Raw genomic sequence first — 22,468 nt, forward strand, 5'->3', positions numbered from 1 at the left:
TTTTTTATAGCAATCTATTTTATCCACTTTTCAGCGAGTTTTCATTTTTTATGATTCGATTTTTGGAGTGTTTCAAAATTCCAAAGATTTTTCATTGATAACAATTTTAAATTATACTCATTTTATTGCCTATATATTTAAGGCCCTTTATCTTTCTTGCAGTGTTTTTTCACAGATATTTTTTAACTCTATAACCATCAGATATATTCGGTATTATTGGGGCTTAGATTTCTATCCAAGCAGTCAGGTGCGCAGCCAGGAATTAAGGATAGGGGGGGTTTCAGGCACAACTAATACTGGGGTGTCCGTGGGTATGGCATACCTGCCAAGGTAAGCGGGAGGTACAAGGGCCCTCCGTCAGGAAAAAATTAAGATAAATGATTAAAAATGGTGAGTTTTACGGCCTTCTGAGGAATATTTTATTAATACTTTCACTATTCTATAAGTAATATTAAACCTAATAAATAAAATAGATTAAACTTAAAAAATTGTCTGAGCTCTGGGGGGGGTTTATCCCCTAAAACCCCCCCTCGCTGCGCCACTGCAAGCAGTCATCACAATTGGTTCAATTCACGTCAAAGCAGCGCAAAAAGTAAAACATAAAAGTGTTGGGAGTCAATTAAGGTGTTAATTAAATGATTTCGCCATTGCTAGGCTTTATTATTTGAGGGACCTCTGAAAGTGCAGCAAAATAGGAACCATGAGTGTGTGTGGTGAAGGCCCAAGGAGAGCGTTTTTCGAGGTGCCTGAACCAAATGATTCAGATGTCACACTGTAAATATTTATAAATAGCAGGCCACCCAGCATTGCTAGGGAGGGATAGTACCCAGAGAAATGGGAGACTTGGAACTTCCCTCCACAATCTTCTATATTATTTCTTCTGTATAGATAACTTTTTCTCAACTTATACGTAATCAAACTCTACAAATGAGGTACCAAAATGCACAGAATTTATCAGAGAACATGCGACGGCATACCTTACTTCCTAAATATTGCTATTGTTTTCTAAAATTGGTTTTTAAATAATAAAAAAAACAAAAAAAACAAAAAAAAAACAAAAACCGGTAAATATTCCTGACGTTAACGGCCAAAAAACTGATACATTTGTTCATTTGCAACAATATCTCGCATTCTTTCAATAACTTTTATCAAAATGCGGCTGATTCTACGTTCAAGTCTCCTGTTGATACGTAATGAGTCAACATGTGCGTTTAACAGAGGATAGTGTAATTACTTCCAATGTTGTGTTTAAAGAGGTCCTCTGACCTCAATTTGTTCATGAACATTCCAATTAAATTTGTGCATAAGACCCTGCCTTTTTTTCTACATTTTAAAATTAGAAAAGCGCCTATCCCTCTGTGGACCTGCATTGCAAAGAGTGGGGGAAGCCCGCTGAGAGCGGGCGCAGCACGCTCGTGTATCAAAATTGAAGTAAGACGATTAGCGGATGACGCTGAGCAGTAAACATTGGAAAAAGCGATCCACAACCCCCTCCTCAACATTGATCGTTATGTTTGCGCAAGTGCGTGGACCAACACTGGCGTGTGAACGCATACCCAGCAAAAAGGTTTGCAAGTGTTATGTATATCCTTTGAGTAATGTTTTCCCTTTGTGCGTGTCAAGAGGTTTGCCTACCTGCCAGGATGTCCGATCGCAGAAGTTAGAGAAGAAAATTTACCGAGTGACTATTCATTTAGTTGACTCTCATAATCACTTAATTTAAAATTTCTACCTCTAGTCTTTGAAATTGTAAATCATGTCTTTCCACTATACCTTTTGGTCATCAATCCGCCTAATTTTCTTAACACCAGATTCGTTTGTTCATTTCCCGTCTCCTAGTGACACTTTTTTTCGGCTGGAATACATTTATGTTTTGGGTCTTATTGTGTTTGATTATTTTTTCGAATGGTGGAGGCACAACAGTGGGCCGAGTGTTCACACTTGAATAACTTCCATTCCAATACAATCCAATATTCAAGCCAGATTTTATTACCTCTTCTCAGCCGAAAACCAGCCTCCGCCAAATTTGTTTTCATTTTAAAATAAGCACAAGGCTGAGCAATGGCGTGTGTGAACTCATTTTCAATGAATTTTCCGCATAGGAAAAGTTTTTAAATATATATTAATAATAAGAATGTTATGATTACCACCTATGAACTATGGAAATTAGAAGAAGTAGCATCGGTCAACAAACGTCAAAGCTTTTATTTCTCTTCACAAACAAAGCTTCCTTCATAAAATGAAGGCTGTACATAATTTACACCGAATACGTTCATTATATAACTTCAAAGTATTCATGTCTGAATCGCATGACTCACACTCACTCACCACACATGTAAAGCCAATATATTGAAAGAAACCATTTCCCAGTAATTTTTGCCAACCCTCTGGAACAACAACAAAGCACTGCATATAATGGTGCCACTGATCATGCATCACTGAGTTTCAGTGCGTCCAATATCTCTCTCTGTTTTCAAATGGGACACAAAACCTTTGCCTCCACCCAGAGAATCAATTAGTCCTTGAAAAATGCAACTACGCAGAAGCACATAACAAAGTTATATTTTTATAACATTACTCCCCCAGACACACATAAAAATTACACATTCTCACAGACTTGTGCCTAAAAATAGAGCTCATTGGAAAAAATATATTTGTATGTTTTGCGTTTTTTTTACATGCACTCGTTCACCAGTGCATCAGATAAGTGATTTCAGGCCCTGCTTTTAGCACCAATTTTACGTCTTCAAATACTTTCCCAAAAAAATACAGACAGCGCCCAATACAGAAGCATCAATCAATAACCAGAATTCATACGCGCTCCGAAAGGCCCAGAAACAATTCGGAGGAAAGGAAGCGTACACGCCTATCCGAGAAACGAGGCTGCACTGCAAGAAGCGTCACATTCTGAGCGCTGGCTGCAGTCACGAGACGACGGCCGCCATTCCTGGAGGCCGGAAGATGGCCCAGCGTGAGAGCGCACGTGGAATTCGAGAAACAAGAGAATGTGACACAGCCAGCCAATGAGTGCATTCAGCCGCATTTTTCTCAGTGATCAGTTGATCGTGACGTCATTTATCGATGACGCCATTGCTCGCTCTCAGCCTCGATGATTGAGCACCGAATGCATCAGTGCGCAGCACGACTCTCACTTGTCTTATTTCCTTCTGCTCCGTGGTGATCGGGGGTGAGCTTGGAGTTTTTACGCTCACTGCAGACTTGCTTGGCAAAATGGCGACTTCTAAGTGCCGTGACGTCAGAGCTCTCACCTGCTCAGTAAGTAAAAGTGAGCGCTCAGTGCGGCTGAATGTACTCAATACCATCTCTTGCAGATAATCGAGCCTATTCTTTCCCACTATAAGTCGCCAGTTCCTCGTGCCTCACGTTTGTTTCCAGCAAACATTCTAACGAGAATATCAACGAAACGCAACCTCAGTTAAGTCACTAGGGAGACAACGCAGGTAATATAACAAGCGAGAATAGACTCTCAGCGCGTTGTCACGAGAAGGGATGCCCGCCTGTCCACTGTCTTTTTTGATTTTTCATTTTTTTAACAAATTATTCCGGCCCAACGGCGCAAACAAATTTAGAGCTATTTTCACGTCTCTTAGCGCATGAATCAAACATGCTTCAATTCATACACTTAGTAATGAATTTCAAATGACGACGATGTCTTTTTTCATCATCAAAATGATAAGTGTCACCGTGGAGACGTGAGTCTCTAAGCGAGTAACTTAGCGCCAGTTCAGCGACATGGTTCCATTCCCTGAATATTCCCATTTTGAGCTGCAGTGTAATCGCGGATTTGCGATCAGTCTTTATTCCCGATGAAACTCATTAAAAACCGTACAAGTAAGTAAACTAGACTAATAACCCAAAAATAACGCGCACACCCCAGAAACCAATTTAAAAATCTCAAGCATTCACGAATTTACAACCGTATGAAATTCATTAAATTTGTAAATAATTAAAACGAATTTGATTCGCTCCTTCCAATGAAAACGACTAGAGGCATCAGAAGCAGCACTCCTTTGTCGCTTGATAAAATATTTTGGTATGGCTAGTATCACTGATTAGATTGCAACAATATTTGAGACCATTGCAAAAGAAAAGAAATAACAAAAAAATAGAGCAAAAGTAATGAGCTGGGTTAAAAGAAACAAAGAAGACCAGCGGTTCACAAGCGAACCTTATTTCCGATGATCGGCCCAGCTCTAACCGAGTTTAAACCACTACTCCAGATCTCCAAGTACACACTCTTAGTAAAAACCAAATACATATTCTGTTTCGGCACGGATATCACAATACCGAGATCTTCAACCGAATACATGAACACATCATCCGCATGATATACCAATTAAATCGACAAAAATAAATAAGAACTTTGGGATAAAAATGGGGAGAAAAGGGTGACACGACATGAATGCCCTTTCAACGGGCATCATCAATTCTTTGGCCGCGAGTGGTAACTCGAACGCCCCATATCGATGGGTCGTTCACTGCGAGACAAGATGGCCGGCGAGGGACCATGCCAAAGTCGATTGCTTCCCGTGATCGACTAAAACGCGACCCACGACATCGATTCCTCTGCAATCGATACTTTTGTGACTGTTCAAGTTGGCGTGCACCATATTCCTTCACTTGCCAAAATTGGTAGCAATGGATAAGATAATACACTCTTTAATTGATATACTTTTCGTACAAGGTGGGCGCGTTCGAGGTTGTGGCTTTTTTCTCATGACTCTAGCGTCGCCTTCATTCGTCGCGACTTTGGGGTCATCAGACGCCAAATGTGGTGTCGCAAAAACGTTTCCCTCCGAGAACTATTAGGGACTCTTGACCTCCAGCGACAGTAAAAATTTAGTCCCGAAACTCTTTCTTCACCTCCAGAGACCAATTAAGGCGTTACTTCCATTATTTACAAATGATCCGCAGAAGGTTTTTCTCTTTGATTTCAAATGCTTGATATGATATATAAGCGAGCTGATCAAAGCGCAAAATTGCTCCACAAGGATGAGGCGGTCAGCAATAGCATTCAGGGGTGAGGTCTAAGGCGGAGAGGTCGCTTTTTTTGCTTCGATACCGATTAATTTTGTCGATTGTTATCGAGAGAACTCGAGGCGTTTAAGATCGGAAAGGACTAAAAGGCACAATAGGGACCCCGGCAAGAACATTCTAAGAAAGGCGAGTTACAATTTTGACTCTACAAAGGACTGCAAGGAAATCTAAAAACGACTCTCAAGTTACCCTTACAGTTGGATTCACTTCGAAGATTTTTTGGACTGAGGTGTCTTTCAACTCATTGCTTCGCCATTTTGGAAAATCACAGGAAACTACCGCGATTGATGAGAGCGAGAATACACAAAAGAAAAAAGAAGGCTAACGGGCGTTAAGTCCAAGTTAGCCATTCGTCTGCAGTTCCTCAGTCGTTTCGAAAATATTCCCCGCGACATCCCCCTGTATTAAAAAAGTAATGTCTGTTTCTTCAGCTTGGAAGGACTCCAGGCTGTAGTAGTGGCTTACTGCCAAAGGGTTAAGCAGCTGCGAAACGGCCGGGACCTTCTCTCCTTGATGTTCAAGGAGACAAATGTGCAATGTGAAGCGCACGAGACGAAAAAGAGAGACACAGAAGGCAAAAATATTGCTTGCTAGAACTGCACATAGTTTCCATAGGAATTTTTATGTCCAATAGAAATGGACTGCGTCACGAAAGATTGTTCAACCCTCTCAAGTTGTCGCCTGCGACGGCCACGACCTCGATTCGATTTCGACCGCCTCGCGAGATTCGTTAACGCGCTCCGAAACCAGTCGGGAAGCACGGCGGGCTGGACACCACCAACGACGAAAAAGCACGTAATTGACATATTTGAGTACGTTCGCGGGACGAGATGGTCAAAAAGGAGCAAGTCGACTTTGGCATGGGTGTGGGGGGCACTATGAAACCTCGAGCGCGGCATCCCTGTCTTCGTCGAGGTGCGTGGACGCAGAGCCGCGCCTGACGCACTGCCGCACGGCGCCCAGGATGGTGGCGACTCGCCGGTCGAGCGCCTGGAGGTGCGGCTCCCACAGGACGGGGTTCACGGGGTCCGAGGACATGGAAGCACGCATCAAGTCGCTCAGCCGCTCACGCGCCACACCACCGTTGTGGAACCTGCGAAGAGAGAGAAAGAGAGAGATTGACCCATTATAACCCCATGTCGCTTCTGAGCAACATCAAATATGTATAAATGATCTGCTCCATTCAGGAAATATCTAAACTACACATTATTTTGTGGTGTTAATTATAATGACTAATAATTTAGCTACCACGATATGTATGATTGAGTGCAAAATTTTCAAGTTTTCATGATGAAAAATCTTGACATTTTAACTCTCCCATAAGTAGCTCTAGGTTTGAAAGGGTCAAGAGAGAGCTGCAGTTGTGCCAACAGACATTGTAATAGGATGCCGTAGTTGGGCCCGCGAGGATACACCGATCCTGGTACCAAGTCAGAGACTTTAACGCCCAATTACCGGGAAGACGGGACAGAGGAAGGAAAAAAGGACAGGAGACGTTGCCACGATGAGAGATTGACAACGCCTTCAAGGGCAAGGTTAGGGGAGGGAGGGAGAGCGAACAGGAGGGGTAAATATCAACAACGTCATGGGGGCGACGCGATCCAACACTGGCGAAACCGAATTTGCTGTAGCCAGAGAATTGAAAGGTTAATATTACTCAAAACCCTTACCTTTTACCCTCAAATGCATATTACTCTTTTCACACTTTCTACAACTATTTCTGTAGATTGTCATCTGTTCCTTGTCCGTTATTCCCTATTTCACCATGCACTTAGATGCAATTAATGTTTTCATCCTTGAATGTATCTAATTTTTTTGTCTACGATTTTACTAGACAATGGAAATGCTTGGGAAATGCGACGACGATGTAGCAGAAACGGGTTTCTTTTTCCTCTTAAGATCAAAACTAGGAGTACACAACAAGTATTTGGAATCCATATGAGGTAGGTTAATTCAACGAAGCGGAACACTTTTAGCAAAAATCAATACAGTACGACAAAGGTATCATTAACACCAATTTAATTGATCAACGTAAATCAACATTAAGAGTCCATTGTAAAAACTAGGGCACTGAAAATAATTTTTTATATAAGAAGGGATAATTCTGTTTATAGATAATATATATAATAATTATGTTTATAGATGGCCTGAAAACATTTTTAGAGGCTCAACTTTCTAAAAAGGACTACACGATAATCATATAATAATGCATGCGATAAGGCATTGTCGTAAGAAGTTTCAAAAACGTTTCCCAGGGATTTATATGACTAACATCCATAGTGTTAATCTTAATCTTTATTTGCCACGAAACCTTCATCAAATTCATGTATTTTCCCAAATGACAACTTGGCAAAGAGTACCAAAAAGTAGGCAAATATAAATTTTCACACGCCTATTGTAGAGGAATTCGTGTAACTCTAGTGGAATTAATTGTGTACTTCTCATCTAGACAGTATTCCGCCATGGACATAATTTTGTTGAAACTTCAGCCGTCAACCAGTAAAAGAAAAAGTAAATTTAAGGGAAGGACATGAAGTTTTTTTTTTATTTAGGATGCATTTTACTCACGGATTTATTAGCTGCGGAAGAGGCAGAAACCGGAGAAACGATGAATGAACTATACTTCGGAGAGTCAATGGAAAATTGGCCTCTGATTTGATGTTATAAAAGCAGCACACATTCCTAGGGGCTATGAAAGGAACACTAGTTATTGCCGCCTGTTGACTGCTGACCATAATTACCGTAAATCAAATTTTCCAAGCTCCGAAAGCCAATTTGAAGCTGGAAAATTGTATCTCCGAAACTGGTTTTTCGATTGACTCTCAAAGCCGACTGGCTCATCCGTACCTACTCCTCAAAATTTTCTATTCCGCTAGATAAGAACGGCCGTCCGCAAAATTGCCTTGCCCGCGACTATTCGTACTGCGCAAATCACCCCGATCCCAATTTTGCTGACCACGAGCGTCAGAACTTCGCATATTGCAGCCGAGGAACCGGCTTCTTCGCTTCAAGATTCGGCTTCATAAGATTCAACGTAGAACTTTGTATCAAGCAATGATTTTTGTTCTAGAATTCTACTTTCAACGAGTACTTATCAAGGAAATGTACCCGTCTCGACCTTGAGGGAAATCTCATGTTGAAGAGGTTCTAAAATATTTGAGGAGAAGTTAGGCTTTTCCTTACTAACTTCTGTCGGAAATCTTAAAAAAAATATCTTGCTCCAAAGAACTGGATTATAAATAATGACCAACCTTCAAGCATTTAGGTTCATTGCATTTTAAAAAGAATAAGGGATGATACTCGCGGCTGAGCTTAAAGCCACCGAGTGCGTCCACCGGGTTGCGGATGGTGGGTCGACCTTTAGATATAGAGGTTAGCTGCGAGATAAGCGAGTTCTCTCGTCGAATAAGCAGTCGTGGACAAAAAGCGGCGGTATTCTGAGGGGGTATTGGGCTACCCTTGGGTAAGGTAGGCCATTTAAGAGATACCAAAACCTGTGAAGATACCGTGACTTGGCGACTGGGGGCCGCCAATAATTATGCCTCTCATCACCCGGGGGGGAGGGCAGCAGCTCTTCTTCACATGTGCGAAGGTGGAGACCATACTGGTCGGTACAGCGACACACATTCCACTACGGGCGTGGTAACATTTACTTTAACGGGTGTAGTACTGCGATGTGGAAGGCAAGGGGAAACCACCACATTATCATCCCGAGGAATCACAGCTACTCCACTCAATTTATATAATGACATGATGGAATTCTCTCGGGTAAAATATTCCGGAGGTAAACTAGTCCCCCATTCGGATCTCCGGGCGGGGACTACTCGAGAGGGTACATCGGTCAAACGAGATAGAATGTTACGGATAGGAACATGGAACGTCAGATCACTTCGTACCTGCGGTAAGCTAGAGAACTTGAAGGTGGAGATGCGAAGAATGAACCTCGATGTATTAGGCATCAGCGAAATGAAGTGGCCCCAGGATGGAGACTTTTGGAGTGGAAGCTACAGAATGATACACACGGGATCGCTAAATGGTAATGCTGGAGTAGGCATAATGCTTAGAAAGAGCGCCGGGATGCGTGTTAAAAGCTACCTGCAGTTTAATGAAAGGATAGTAATGGTGAAGATAGATACTAAACCCGTAGCTACTGTAGTGGTACAGGTTTACATGCCTACGTCAGATTATGAAGACGAAGAAGTAGAAGATGTCTACCAAGATATAGCGGAAGTTATCAAGCAGGTAAGAGGGGAAGAAAATCTTATTAATTAAGGGGACTGGAACGCTGTCGTCGGCGAAGGTCAAGACGGAATAATAACTGGGAAATATGGGTTGGGTAACCGAAATGAAAGAGGAGAAAGGCTACTTGAATTCTGCACGAGGCACAGGCTTGTGGTTGCCAACACTTTATTCAAAAATCCCCTGCGAAGAAGATACACGTGGAAGATGCCAGGAGACCGTAGAAGATTCCAAATCGACTACATTCTAGTGAAACAAAGATTCAGGAACCAGGTGAAGGACTGCAAAAGCTATCCAGGGGCAGATATCGATAGTGACCATAATTTAGTTATGATGAAATGCCACCTTAAATTTAAAAAGTTGAAGAAAGCCGTGAAAAACATATGGCAGGTTGAAAAATTGAGGGAGGTTCAGCATCAACTGGCTTTTAAAGAGGCTGTAGAAAATAAAATAGGGGAGGATCCGACCAACAAACCAATGGAAGAGTGTTGGAAAACCATTAGAAGTGGTCTGCAGGCGGCAGCTGAGGAAGTTCTTGGTAAAAGAAGAGTCGTTATGAAAAAACCATGGATCACGCAGGAAGTATTAGATCTCATTGAAGAAAGAAGAAAATACAAGGCTGCGAAAACAGAGGAAGGACAGAATCGTTACAAGAGAATAAGGAACGAAATATGTCGTAAAGCGCGGAAGGCTAGAGAAACGTGGATGAAAAGCATTTGCGAAGACGTGCAAAACAATCTTAAAAATGGAAAAGTAGAGGCCGCTTATAGGATAGTGAGGAACCACTTTAAGGAAAGGGGCGTAAGATGTAATACCCTTAGGGACAAAAACGGAGAACTATTGATTGAAAACGAAGAAAAAGGGAAGAGATGGAAGGAATATCTGGAAGATTTGTACAAAGGAAGTCGCCTCAGAACGAATGCTATCGAAAACGAGAGGGAAGTGGATGCCGATGACATGGGAGCCCCAATTTTAAGATCGGAATTTGATGCGGCTGTAAGAGACCTCAGGATAAATAAAGCGTCTGGCATTGATGATATTCCTGCAGAACTAATCAAAAATTCAGGAGAGAAGACGTTGAACCAGCTATACAAAATCATTAGTGAAATGTATACGACAGGTGAGATACCAAAGGATTTCGAGAGGAACATTATAATTCCTATTCCTAAGAAGAAACGAGCGGAGAAGTGCGAAAGATTTTAGGACCATAAGCCTTACTACACATGCATCAAAGATGCTTGGAATCCTAAAGGAAATTGGGGTTCTTTATAATGACAGAAGAATTATCCACAGTTTATACAAAAACCAAGTAGCCGTGATAAAATCAGGGCCCAGCTGTGAAGAAGCAAGAATTAAGAAAGGAGTGCGACAAGGCTGTACATTGTCACCCGTAATTTTCAACGTTTACATTGAAAAAGCCATTAAGGAAATCAAAGAAAAGGCATTGGGAGTGAATATCCATGGAGAAAAAATAAGCATGCTAAGATTTGCCGATGACATAGCCGTTATAGCAGAAACAGAGAAGGATTTGAAAAATATTCTGGTTAATATGGGTAGGGTAATGAGTAGATATCAACTGAAAATAACCACGAAGAAAACCAAGATCTTAGTATGCAGCAGAAGAGAAGAAGTCAAGACCAACATTAAAATAGGGAGGCAAAAACTGATAGAAGTGGATGAATTCTGTTATTTGGGAAGCAAGATAACTAGTGACGGGGGAAGCAAGAAAGAAATTATCAGCAGAATAGCCCAGGCGAAGAGAGCATTCCACCATAAGAGGGACCTGCTTACAGCGGGAAACTTAAATATGGATGTAAAAAAACAATTTATAAGAACCTACATCTGGAGTATGCTCCTATACGGAAGTGAGGCATGGACAATGACCGCAGCGGAGAAAGCAAGGATAGAGGCCTTTGAAATGTGGTGCTACAGAAGAATGATGAAAATCAAATGGATCGACCGAGTTAGTAACGAGGAAGTCCTAAGAAGGGTAGGAGAGAAGAGAAGCCTCATGAAAACCTTAATAAGAAGACGGAACAACCTTATAGGCCACATCTTGAGACATGATGGCCTGATGAAGACAATCGTCGAAGGACAGGTGGAAGGCAAGATTGGAAAAGGAAGACCTCGAACAAAATATATGGAACAAGTAAAGAAAGATGTGAAAGAGAAGAAATACGTAGGAGTGAAAAGATTAGCTGATAGGAGAACTGAGTGGAGAGCTGCGTCAAACCAATCCTAGGATTGTTGACCAGTGATGATGAAGGGATGATAAGTTTGAGGCAAAGAGGCTGAAAGTTTTCTTTAGTTATGATACTTCAAAAATTGATTTTGTAGATATTCTTCCAATGGCCATTCTTATAACATACCAGGAACACACCTATTACAAAACAAATGATCACTTTTCAATATTTGAATTTGTCAATTCTTACTTAAAATTCCTTACTTCAAAGGAAAAGCCAAAAGAAATATAACAGAATCATAAATGATGGCTTTGGTTGTTTTCACAGATAATCAATATTAAGCCCTAATTTAACGCGGAAAAAGTGCCCTTGAAATTCTTTATCAATGATCTATTTTTTCGTAATTGAGTAACTTTGGAACAGCTCCGTAGAGAAGTTTGCTTAGTTATTCTAATCCATGTCGACGCTTCCACACTGAGGGTCTCGATCACATTTCGGCGCTGGCCTAATGTCGTCCACCATGTCACAGACAATTTATTTCAACCAATTCAATCTATTGTAATCTAGGGAGAATGCAAAAACGTTCAGATATCCATGCTTACTGAAACTTCTCTTGAATTATTTTCCTTTAGAATAAGATTTCTTTGAACGAATATCAGCACCAATAATGCCAAAGCCTCGACTATTTTCCTTTTTCACCTCAGACGTGTGACTCCATGCAAGTAGCGAGCAGCATGCGGTCGGCAGCGTGTTTACTTCCGGGGAACGGCTCTATAGAGAGGGTACTCTTCGCTTGAGTGCAGCAGTTCGTCGGGCGAAGGATAGATGGCGGGCCTGTTGCCGGGGGGGAGCACGAAAAGCCATGAAACATTAAGGGCGGGGGAGCATCAGGCGGAGATGGATTCATGAATGATTGAATGGCCAGCCAAGAAGAAGGCGAAGAAGAGGCGGCATCCCGAAATCAACATCAGCGCCACTGTGACGGTGACGACAACTTCGAGAGGGAAAGGCGCGATTCTCTGGCCTTGGAGTCACCTCATCTCTCCTGCACAATTGATTTCAATTAACACCGTCGCAGAGACTCCCGTGTTTCGTATCTAACTACTGGGAAAGGATCGCAGAAAAAAAATTTTCTTCATTTGCATATTATATCGTAATTTTAAATCATACTGGTGTTTTGAAATCTTTGTTTTGAAACCTTCAATGAAACAGCGATGCTGGAGATAATAACGAGCGAGTTGCGAGCTAGCTGAACTCCCTCCCTACGAAAGATGCACTTTTTTATTCAGGCATTTATTTGCCAGTTGATTTTGTCACACCAAATTAATGAATTATTTTTAACGAATAAAGAAATTGAGAAGTTGAGCAAAAAGTTAATCATTAACGCTATTAAGAAACACTTTGATGAATTTGTAAAAAAAAACTATTGGGGTTCAAAATCAGTCTTCCAAGAAATACGTCTTCTCGACATAGGAAAGTCGCGTTAAGATGTGAATTAGATAAATACCTTCCTTTCGCTCCAAAAAAAAGTATTCTTTCATCGATAGAAGCTAACGTCGGCTCTATTGATGGTGTTTTCAATGATTTTCAAATTGGACGAATGTATCTTTATTTGATATATCCCAGCAAATATTGACGAAGTCAATTATAAAATTAACTTAGAAATCTCATTAATTAACCCTGGAATTGATGGAAATACTTAAATGAAATGTGAAAACTACACAATGAAAAATAAAAGGGAGTTATTGCTAAATGAATAATATGTTTTATAATGTTCTCCCTAAAATTCAAGTGTATGGCACATTAATAAATAACGCAAGCGTGGTGAAAAATCCAGGAACAATATAATACTACCTTAAGCTGGAAATATCATATTGCATTTATTTCCAATAAAATAGTGCTCGATTGGCAAGCGGGTTTCCCATGCCGATAATATTAGTTAATTATTTCGTAAATTTGGTAATATTTTCCCATGCATCAGAAAACTATAAATATATTTCATTAAGAAGTAAGTACCGTTTTTGATGCCATAAGTGCCATGATTTTTTGCCGGGCGAAATTAAAAAGTTGTAATTCAAATTTGAAAGCCTCTGGAAAGTAAGTGCTCTAAAATGTTATTTAGAGTTATGTGAATTAAACGAAATAAACTGACCCATTTGTAAACTTAAAAGTGAATTTTTGAAATTATTATCACAACAGCTCAGGTTTTTATGAATTTATCTTTTAACAACTATCTTCCGACAATAATAATGAGAGATTACGAAGTATTTCACTCTCTGCCACAATATTTAAACTGCTGTGCTATTTTGAGTTCTAATTTTTCAACTTATTACACCTATAAATCCTATACACCATCTGGAGACATCTTCCGCAGAACAGTTACCTTAGTTAGTCATGCACATAAAATATGTACGATTTCAGATTAGAAATAAATGAACTGCTGGAAGTTTTAAGCTTGAATTTTTTTCTCGGCTAACCTCAAATACTACTTCATCAGAACGGCAAATACTTCTCCCAATAAATTCATACTGAATTCTGTGGTCTCCTTGAGCTTCACCACCTAGGAATAAAAATATTTGAAATCATCGTTGAGGTTAAATTTTTGAATTTGAAAATTTCAACTCCACACGCTAAAAATTCAAATAAATTCTTTGGACATTTGTTGCTTTGCCAAAAAAATGAAACTACTTCCATTTCACCTAATTTAACCATAACTTGAATTGGACTATTGATAGTGTCCGAATCTATCGACTGTGAGCGCAAAAAAATATTTTCTTATCGACAATTACTTTCAGAAAATTCCTTTTCCATCATATTCCAAGGTTTCACAGGAATATTATTAATATGAGAAAGCATCCTTTAAAATAAGAAAATTGGTCCTTTCTTTGGATTACAAATTTTCAGCTTCGTTCATCATTATTATTAATGCGTAGGGCACTAGTTTCTACAAAACAAATTCGATAACTTCAAAAAGACAATTAGAAAATTTGAAGTCGGTGTAAATTTAATTTGAATACTGAATATTCTCATACATTTCGTGTCTCCGAATAAATTATCTTATTCGAACATTATCATTAGATGTATACATAATAATCACTGTTGAAAAATTTAGCAGTCATATATGTTTTAAATTTCATTCTTTCAATTAGAATCATCGAAATTTTTTAATATTTCTATTGCCACCGCGTACTTTGACACTACCCGGGCGTTCAGCTTGAAAATACCTGGCACATTTGGAGAAATTAATAAAAATGAAATGGAGGCTCTCAGCTCTATGATTTTCTGCATCCGTGATTTCAATTTAAAAAGTTAAAAATGCGCTTTATGCTTAAAACGGTGAAAAAAAAATCGCCGCGAACTCCGACAGTAGCGCAAAGAAGGCGCTGGTGGAATAATTGAGCGCGTCCCCGCTTGGCAGCGCGGCGATCGCGAGTGAGGCGCGTCGCAGCGAGCAAAGGCAAAAAGCAGAGGGCGACAAAGGCACGCGACGAACGCTCCCGATGGATATTTGATGAGGGGACATGAAATGCGCCCGTGTCTATCACTTGCGCTCCGCCCGCCAAGACCACCCAAACAAGGGAGTTGAGAAAATAGCGTACCGAAATCGTTCCGGTGTCCTGTAGTCCTAAAGAGCGTCAAAAAAAAAGAGATGCCTGAGGTACCGAATACAAAAGTTGCCTTTATTGAACATATACAACAATCAAATCAATTAATAAATAATAAATTAAAATATATAAATGTAACACTACAACAGAGCAACCAACAAACAATATAAACTAATACATAAAATTTGCGTAAATCAATTTTCTTTATTTTTTAAAAATGTACATTAAAAAAAAATGCTTTATTGGATATTTTTGCACTTAAAAATTAATTTATAATAGTTTACCTTTTTATTATGTATTATATCTCTCAATTTTTTATAGAATAAGTCTTTCAAATGGAAAATAAATTCCTCAAACGTCTGTAAATATAAATGATTTTAATTTCTCCTGGTGAGTACTATTGACGAATTCTTCTCGGCGAATTTTCAGCCAGGTGAATTCTGTCGTATAAGCCGACGTTTCGAGATACTATACGGCATAATTAACCCGGCTGAAAACCCGAGAAGGATTCATCTGTAAATAAGTTTTTATAAATGATGTAAATTTCAAGATTTCATATTTAGACATAAAAAAACAGGTCAAGAGCAACTAGAAACAGGCATAAAGGAAATGCAAATTTTGAAAATGATACATAAATACTTTTTTGAAGCTATATTTGTACGTACCCATCATCATAGAGTCGATAGAATTTATACACTTGAATTTTGAGTTTTAATGAATATAAACGCTGTATTTTGAATGGGTGGCTTTCCCAGAAAAATAAATGGTTAATAAATTGGACCCTAGTTTGAACATATGGATGCATTTGAGATTTCATCCATGTTAAGGGTTTTCCGTTATTCGTTTTAGCTGTACAATCAACCCATTGCCAATGGTGGACTCAAATTCCTCTCGAGTTCAAAACAGATTGGAGAGGATCAGAACTGTTCATTAAGGGACTACTGCACAGAAGCCAAAATAACAGAGCGGAGACTAGGAAAATCGGCGAGGATGAAGCTGGATGAACTAATTGATGACAGGGCAGGATATTTTGAGCGACTGGCCTACTAGAGAGACGAGAAGTCTGTCTTGAGAACGATGCGCGAGCGAACCCTGGAGCGACCACTTCGCATAGCGATGTTTCGGCGAGGCTAAGAGAAAGGGTTATGAATATGAGAAGGGACCCGCCGATGGAAGATGAGAGCACAGCATGAATTATGGATGACACGCCGCTGCACCTTCAACTGTTCCCAGCCAATCCACGAAAGGGACACCCGGACGCAAACAACAACACAAGAAGGCGCCACCGCCGTGGCGAGGCGACACGCCGAGTCAAAGATCAGCCTCCGTTGAAGTTGCAAAATAGGGACACGGTTCGGCGTGCCAGTCGCTCAATCAGATGCATCATCACTAGAAAGGAGACATCGCGAGCCTGATGTTCGGTATCTAAATGCCGACGTCACTTTCTGAAACTATTCAGGAAATGTAGAAAAAAAGTGACGGCTTTCCACCCCTGTGGCTCCGGTTAGAGAGATAAATGCAAGCAATGATTTGATAATTAGATTTTCTTTTTCTTCTTATATTGACCTCGTTTAATTAATGATTATATTTTCTACATACTATACAATCTATATACATTCTAATCTTATTGTCTATTATATTATTATAAAAACTTTTTTGTAACCTTTATTTTGTAACAATATTGTATATCATTGTATTTTAATGTGTTCTCATGTTTTCATTTATAGCCCTGATGATAGTTTTAAATAAACTGAAACGTTGGCCAACAACTTTTTTGCATTATATACGACCTATAATCCAAGAATTATATAATCAGTAATGATTTGGCGCGGTATCAGCCTTCTGGAGTCCCCACTTGAACGGCGTAGGCAAGTGTGTTGAGGTGCGCGTCCTGCCACGTTTGACACTGACGCCTAGGGCTCGAACCCCCAGAGAAGTCAATATTCTTTCTTTCTTATAACTGAAGGAATCACTCCTGCAACCCAACCGCATTCATTAAAGTCAGGTGCATTTGTATTTTTTCCCGTTTTCATCTTATTTTATAGATTGAAATGGACCTCCAAATCAGGAATTACGATGCGATTTAGGGGATTTTATTTTCCCATTACTGGCTCACATGCCGCCCGACGGATTGCGTTGGGATTTCGAGGATCCGTGAATGCTTCTATGATTACCAAGGGCTTCTATTGTTCTCTGAACAAGCGTAGGTAGTCCATTCCTGGAAAAATGAATGCACAGGCGATATCGGCTGCAATCGCCTAAGCCCACGAACGACGACGCTTATTTAGCAGTCAGCATCACGGACTCCTGCAAATATCTCACTGAAATTATTGGTAAATCCTGAATAAATTCAAATGACGGCAATGACAGCCCATGCGATTCCTCTCAGACGCCATCATTTTCAAGGACGGCGAGAGTGATAGGCATCACAATCCCTCTTCCCATCATCACTTTTTCCGTCCCAGAGCACGTGCGTGAAAATGCTGGCAACAATTAGTGCACATAAAAAAATGCGTACTGCATTGCCGCATAATACGAAAATACGTATCAAAATAGTAAGTATTTCGAATAACAGGTCTGAAAATGATGAATCCATTACTGACACCAATTATCGTGTAACTACTTTTAATTAATTTTATTGTTTTGTCTGTGATTTAGTAGATGACGTTTTAAACCATAATTTTTCCCGTCATCGTAAACCGTCGTTCAAATCATCGCTGGAAATGTGCGTGTAAAAATGATCGAGAAATTTTGGCTTATCCTATCTGTAGATATTTGGATGAGTCCACCTGTTGAACGACTTTGACCATTCAGACCATCGCATTCATCATTTTTTACAACACTTTACTATGAATTCTGATCTCACAATTTTACGCTTCCATTTTATTAAACTGAGGATATCTGGAACTCATAAGATGATTATAACTTCGTCAGAAATTATCGTACCTTAAAATTTCGAAAAGAAAAACGATTGGGGCTAATACTTGCGGCAAAGAAATTAATTTGGCAGCGGCAAAGAGAGGTGGTAAGAATAAAAAAGTAAAATAGTATTGCAAATGAATATACCAAGTTTTTAGTAATCGTTGAATGGTATCTATTGAAGATTAGGTATAAATAACGTGGATAAGCAAATACTGGCAACGCTTTTTATTAAAAAAGTTGTAAAATTAATATGAACACTGCCCATCGATATTATTTTTAACGCCAACGAATGGCATCAAAGAAAGCTATACAATTTATAAAAAATGAAAATTCCAAGTATTGATCCTTCCACATCCAGCTTTCATAAATTCCGTAAACGTACGTCGGGGGAGCTTCATCAATTAGAACTTTAACAGCAGCGTCACGTCGTCATTAGTGTTACAAAAACAAAATTATGCAAGTTCTTACACGATTACGAACGCATTTCTTCGACTTTCTCGTTTCTAAATTCATAAGATCGATATGCATTAAAAAATCCCATTTCACTTCCGAGAGACTTCGAACTTTATATGGGTCGAAAGTTTCTTAAGGTAAAAGCACTAATTTTAGGTGATACCAAGTCCATGAACTTGTCATTTTTTGCAACAGACACAAAAGCCAACACTTACTCTACTATCGTAATCGGCATTCCCTTCGTCCATTTATGACACGCCACACTACGCAAGCTATTGACTATTATCAGGAAAACAGAGGAGAGAAGAAAGTGGAGCATGGCCGAGGTTAACGACCACGAGTGGAGAAGAGGATAAGAGATGAAAAAGGCAATCATTGACGAAACAGAAAGCCTCAGGAGTAGGGAGAAAGGTGATATGGTGATACGGTAAAGACAACCTTATTCGAGAGAAACCTAGAATATCAATGGGATGCGAATGCTTTATTCGCGAATTTTAAAAACGGCGAAGCTAATGGGAATTCTCAAGAGAAAAGGCATAGACTGGAGGGATGGTCGGCTCATTCGTAACCTGCACAATGTGCAGTGCACATGCCTCAGTAAGAGAAGCCGAAGCAGATGCAGGGTGGATAAATATTGGCTTTGATGTGAGGCAAGGATATCCACTATCACTATTGCAGCAGTTTTATGTGTTTGCAGAGAGAATTATGGGTAAGGCGAGGTGATAGTTAAATGAATGAAAAAGGATATTTGTATAAAAGTAACTAGAAAAGTTTGAGTCTGATCTGTATTGCAGTTCTTATATGGGCGGAAATATGGAAGCGAAGGAATGAGGGCTAGAAAGAACTGACGGCGTTCCAGAAGAGGGTGCAGTGAAGTTGAAATGGACGGAGAGGAAAAGGAACGAGGAATTGCTAGACTTTGTGAGCGAGTTGAGGAAACTTTAAGAGAAGATACAGAGGAGGGAAAGGGTCTGGATGGATCACGTATTAACCGGTAAGGACGCTAGGTAAGTGGCCTCGGGCGAAGCAAGGAGTACGCTGATAATAGAATTTATACATATAATGTGAGCGAGTTGAAAGGGAAACACAATTAGGAATTGAACGGGGTGATTCGCCAATTGCAAACCTAACATTACAGATATAATGCCTTTAATATTTTTTCCTTTCGGTCAAACGACAAGTTGCCAACTCTTCTACGCAAAAAAAAAAGAAAATCTATCCGAACTATTCACAATTAATGAGTTTCGCTTCTCACTTATCGTAATTCCACTCTCCGTATGCATTTCCAAATGCAATCCGACCTCTTCTCCCAAGTTCCAACCACCATCTTTCTCGCACTCTCCAGGTTGTCACCGCAAGCATTTAGTTTGTGGACAATAAGCAATAATTATCCGAAGGGAGCACTTGGCGTGAGATTCCAGTGAGTCAATGACGAAATTAACAGAGTGGAACTTGGTGAAATTAGCGTGAAAGCTGGCGTGGGGTTTTGGTGAACTTTTAAATAAGGGGAAAATCAGCATGAAACTTTGGAACACGCAGTGTTTTAGTCATTTTTTAATGCTGTTTTCATAGTGTATTGTAAGCTATAACCGTGAATTGTGGAGGAAGACATTTCGGGATTAAAAATAACATAGCATACGACATTGAAAAGTTAACTTTGGATAAGACATCGATGTAGTTAATAGACAAAGAGAGAATTTCAATACCTTGCGTGCGTCAGCTTGCAGTCAGTTCTTCAGAAACATGATAGATGGCGTCAAGCACGCATTAAATTTTTTCTACAACGTACCAAAGCTGCGAAGCTAATTTTTCGTCAAGCGTTTAGTTTTTTTAAGAGCATTGCGAGTGATGAATTCGAGACTTAAGATAAAAGTAGGTGGGGAAAAACTTGAGCAGGTAGACAAATTCAACTATTTAGGTAACTCCAGAGAAAAACAGATACAGTGGTAAGGACATCATGAACAGAATCGCGCAAAAAAGAAGGCATTCATGAACAGGAAGGAGTTCTTAGAGAATCGTTATGTAAGAGTTTAAAGGAAAGGTTTTTGAAGAGTTTGATCAGGAGTGTAGCTCTCTACGGTGCGGAAACGTGGAGACTTAGGAAGGATGATTAGAGAAGACTGGTGGCATTCGAGATGTGTGTGTGGAGAAGAATGGACAAAGTAAAATGGACAGTGAGTTGGAGAAACGACAAAGTGCTGGACATGGTGGGTGTGGAGAGGCAACTTTTGGATGAGATACGTATGAGACAGAAGGTATGGATGGAGCGAGTAGGTACTTAGTGGGGAGGGGATGTTGAAAACGGTGTTAGAGGGGAGAATATGTTAGGTGAACGAGGGAGGGGAAGGAAGAGAATAGGATTTTTTTAGATATAATGAAAGAGAGTAGGCCTAACAGTGAATTGAAGAGGGCAGTGCTCAGAATACTTCTTCAGCACTCCATGGAAACCTACCTTGATCGGTAGATTACCATAATACTAACTAACTATTTCTGTACACCAACCTTTAGGAGCAAAAAGCTCGATCACGTGTTTTCATGACGAGGAAAACGTCCAAATATTTGCCCCCAGAGATGCAGGCATAAAATTCATCCTGCTCTGCAGAAAAGAATGACCTCGCAACATGAGCTTGAAAAGTTCGAGGGCTAGTATTATGCTATTGAATCGTATTTTTCGCTCGCTCGAAGTAGGAGTTTCCGTTTTGACTCGCTATATTTCTCCGCTGTGTCCCCTGTTTGCCCACCACACAGACGAGGGACTCGACTCTAAGAGGAGAAGATGAGAGGAACCGTACAACGACCGCGCCCCGTTGTCATGCCCAATGGCCGGCGGAACGAGGTTGATTGTTAGCAGCAGGGGTACAATGGCCACCCCACCTGGCGCCCGGCCCTCCTCAGATTACTATTCGTCAATTATCCACCGGGGGGCGCTAAATAAACAGGCCATGGCGCTCCCTTAACATCATATCCATCAGCGGAGCGAATTATGTAGACAGAGGGCGAGAGCGCGGTGAAAGGGTGGCCGGCTCAAAAGAGGAACCCGCGCGCAGTCCCCGACCAGGCAGTCACGAAGAAGCTCTTTCTCTAGAATCAATTAAGCCACAGCGAAAATAAACAGATGAGAGGGAGTGGAAAGGACGTGGTGGAAATAGAAACTGCGATCGTAATATTTGGCTCCAATTCGAGAGACGGCCGCACAGAATATAGCATGAACTACTCGATGGCTTCGAGTGCGCAGACACTCGTTCGCTCCAGGAGGCACTACATGAATCCGCATCAATGCCACACGAATGCTGCGGCAATATTGCGCCAATACTGTGCCAATGCCGCGAAAATGCTGTGCCCATGCTGCGCCAATGAGGGCTCACAGAGCTGCGACGTGCGAGGACTTCTGGCTGCGCGCAGTAGGGCCAAATACCGAAAAGGAAAAAACGCAAAAAAATGAAATTTCTAATTCTTGTTTATTTCATTTGAGACGGCTGAATTAATATCTGCACAACCTTTGATGCAAGAAATGGGTATGAATGAGATAACATTAACGCAGATTTAATCCATAAAGAGACGACTTCTTCACTCAACATGTAAACTAAGTACTGATGCGAACGCCGTTTTTCATATCGAAGTTGTAAATCGAGCTCATCTCCAATTTTACAATAGTAACTTGGTTCGAATCAAAATATCAATAATATGCTTATGCTTTGCTCAAAATAGCCTAATGGTTTTTCTACAAAGGTATAAACAGTGAAATATATTGCATACATAGGTGGAACATTTCATATTATTCACATCAAACACACGGGAACTCATATTTGATCAAACTGCAATTTGATTTTAAATAATGTCTAGGATATAAATTATTTATTTTTAGTTCGTTTTCCGAATGAAATAAAATAGCTCTTTTGCTTAATACTGCTAATCACTCATCTATTTCTCATCCAACCCAGAGAATTGGTGTTGCGAAATGACCGTACTGTATGCGGCTATCATTGACCCAAAATACTACCACTTCTA

At 40.2% G+C, this 22,468-nt stretch overlaps 1 protein-coding gene across 1 annotated transcript in view; it reads right to left on the reverse strand.

Annotated features, from left to right (window-relative positions):
* Positions 1-2,180: 2,180 nt before the first annotated feature.
* Positions 2,181-22,468, reverse strand: part of LOC124155640 (extracellular serine/threonine protein CG31145) — a 532,953-nt gene continuing 512,665 nt past the window's right edge. The window contains exon 8 of the mRNA XM_046529647.1: positions 2,181-6,151. Coding sequence (XP_046385603.1) covers positions 5,935-6,151 — 217 coding nt within the window. The 3' untranslated portion in view covers positions 2,181-5,934. The remainder of the gene's footprint in view (positions 6,152-22,468) is intronic.

Source organism: Ischnura elegans, chromosome 1, assembly GCF_921293095.1.
Source record: "Ischnura elegans chromosome 1, ioIscEleg1.1, whole genome shotgun sequence".
Lineage (NCBI taxonomy): Eukaryota > Metazoa > Arthropoda > Insecta > Odonata > Coenagrionidae > Ischnura > Ischnura elegans.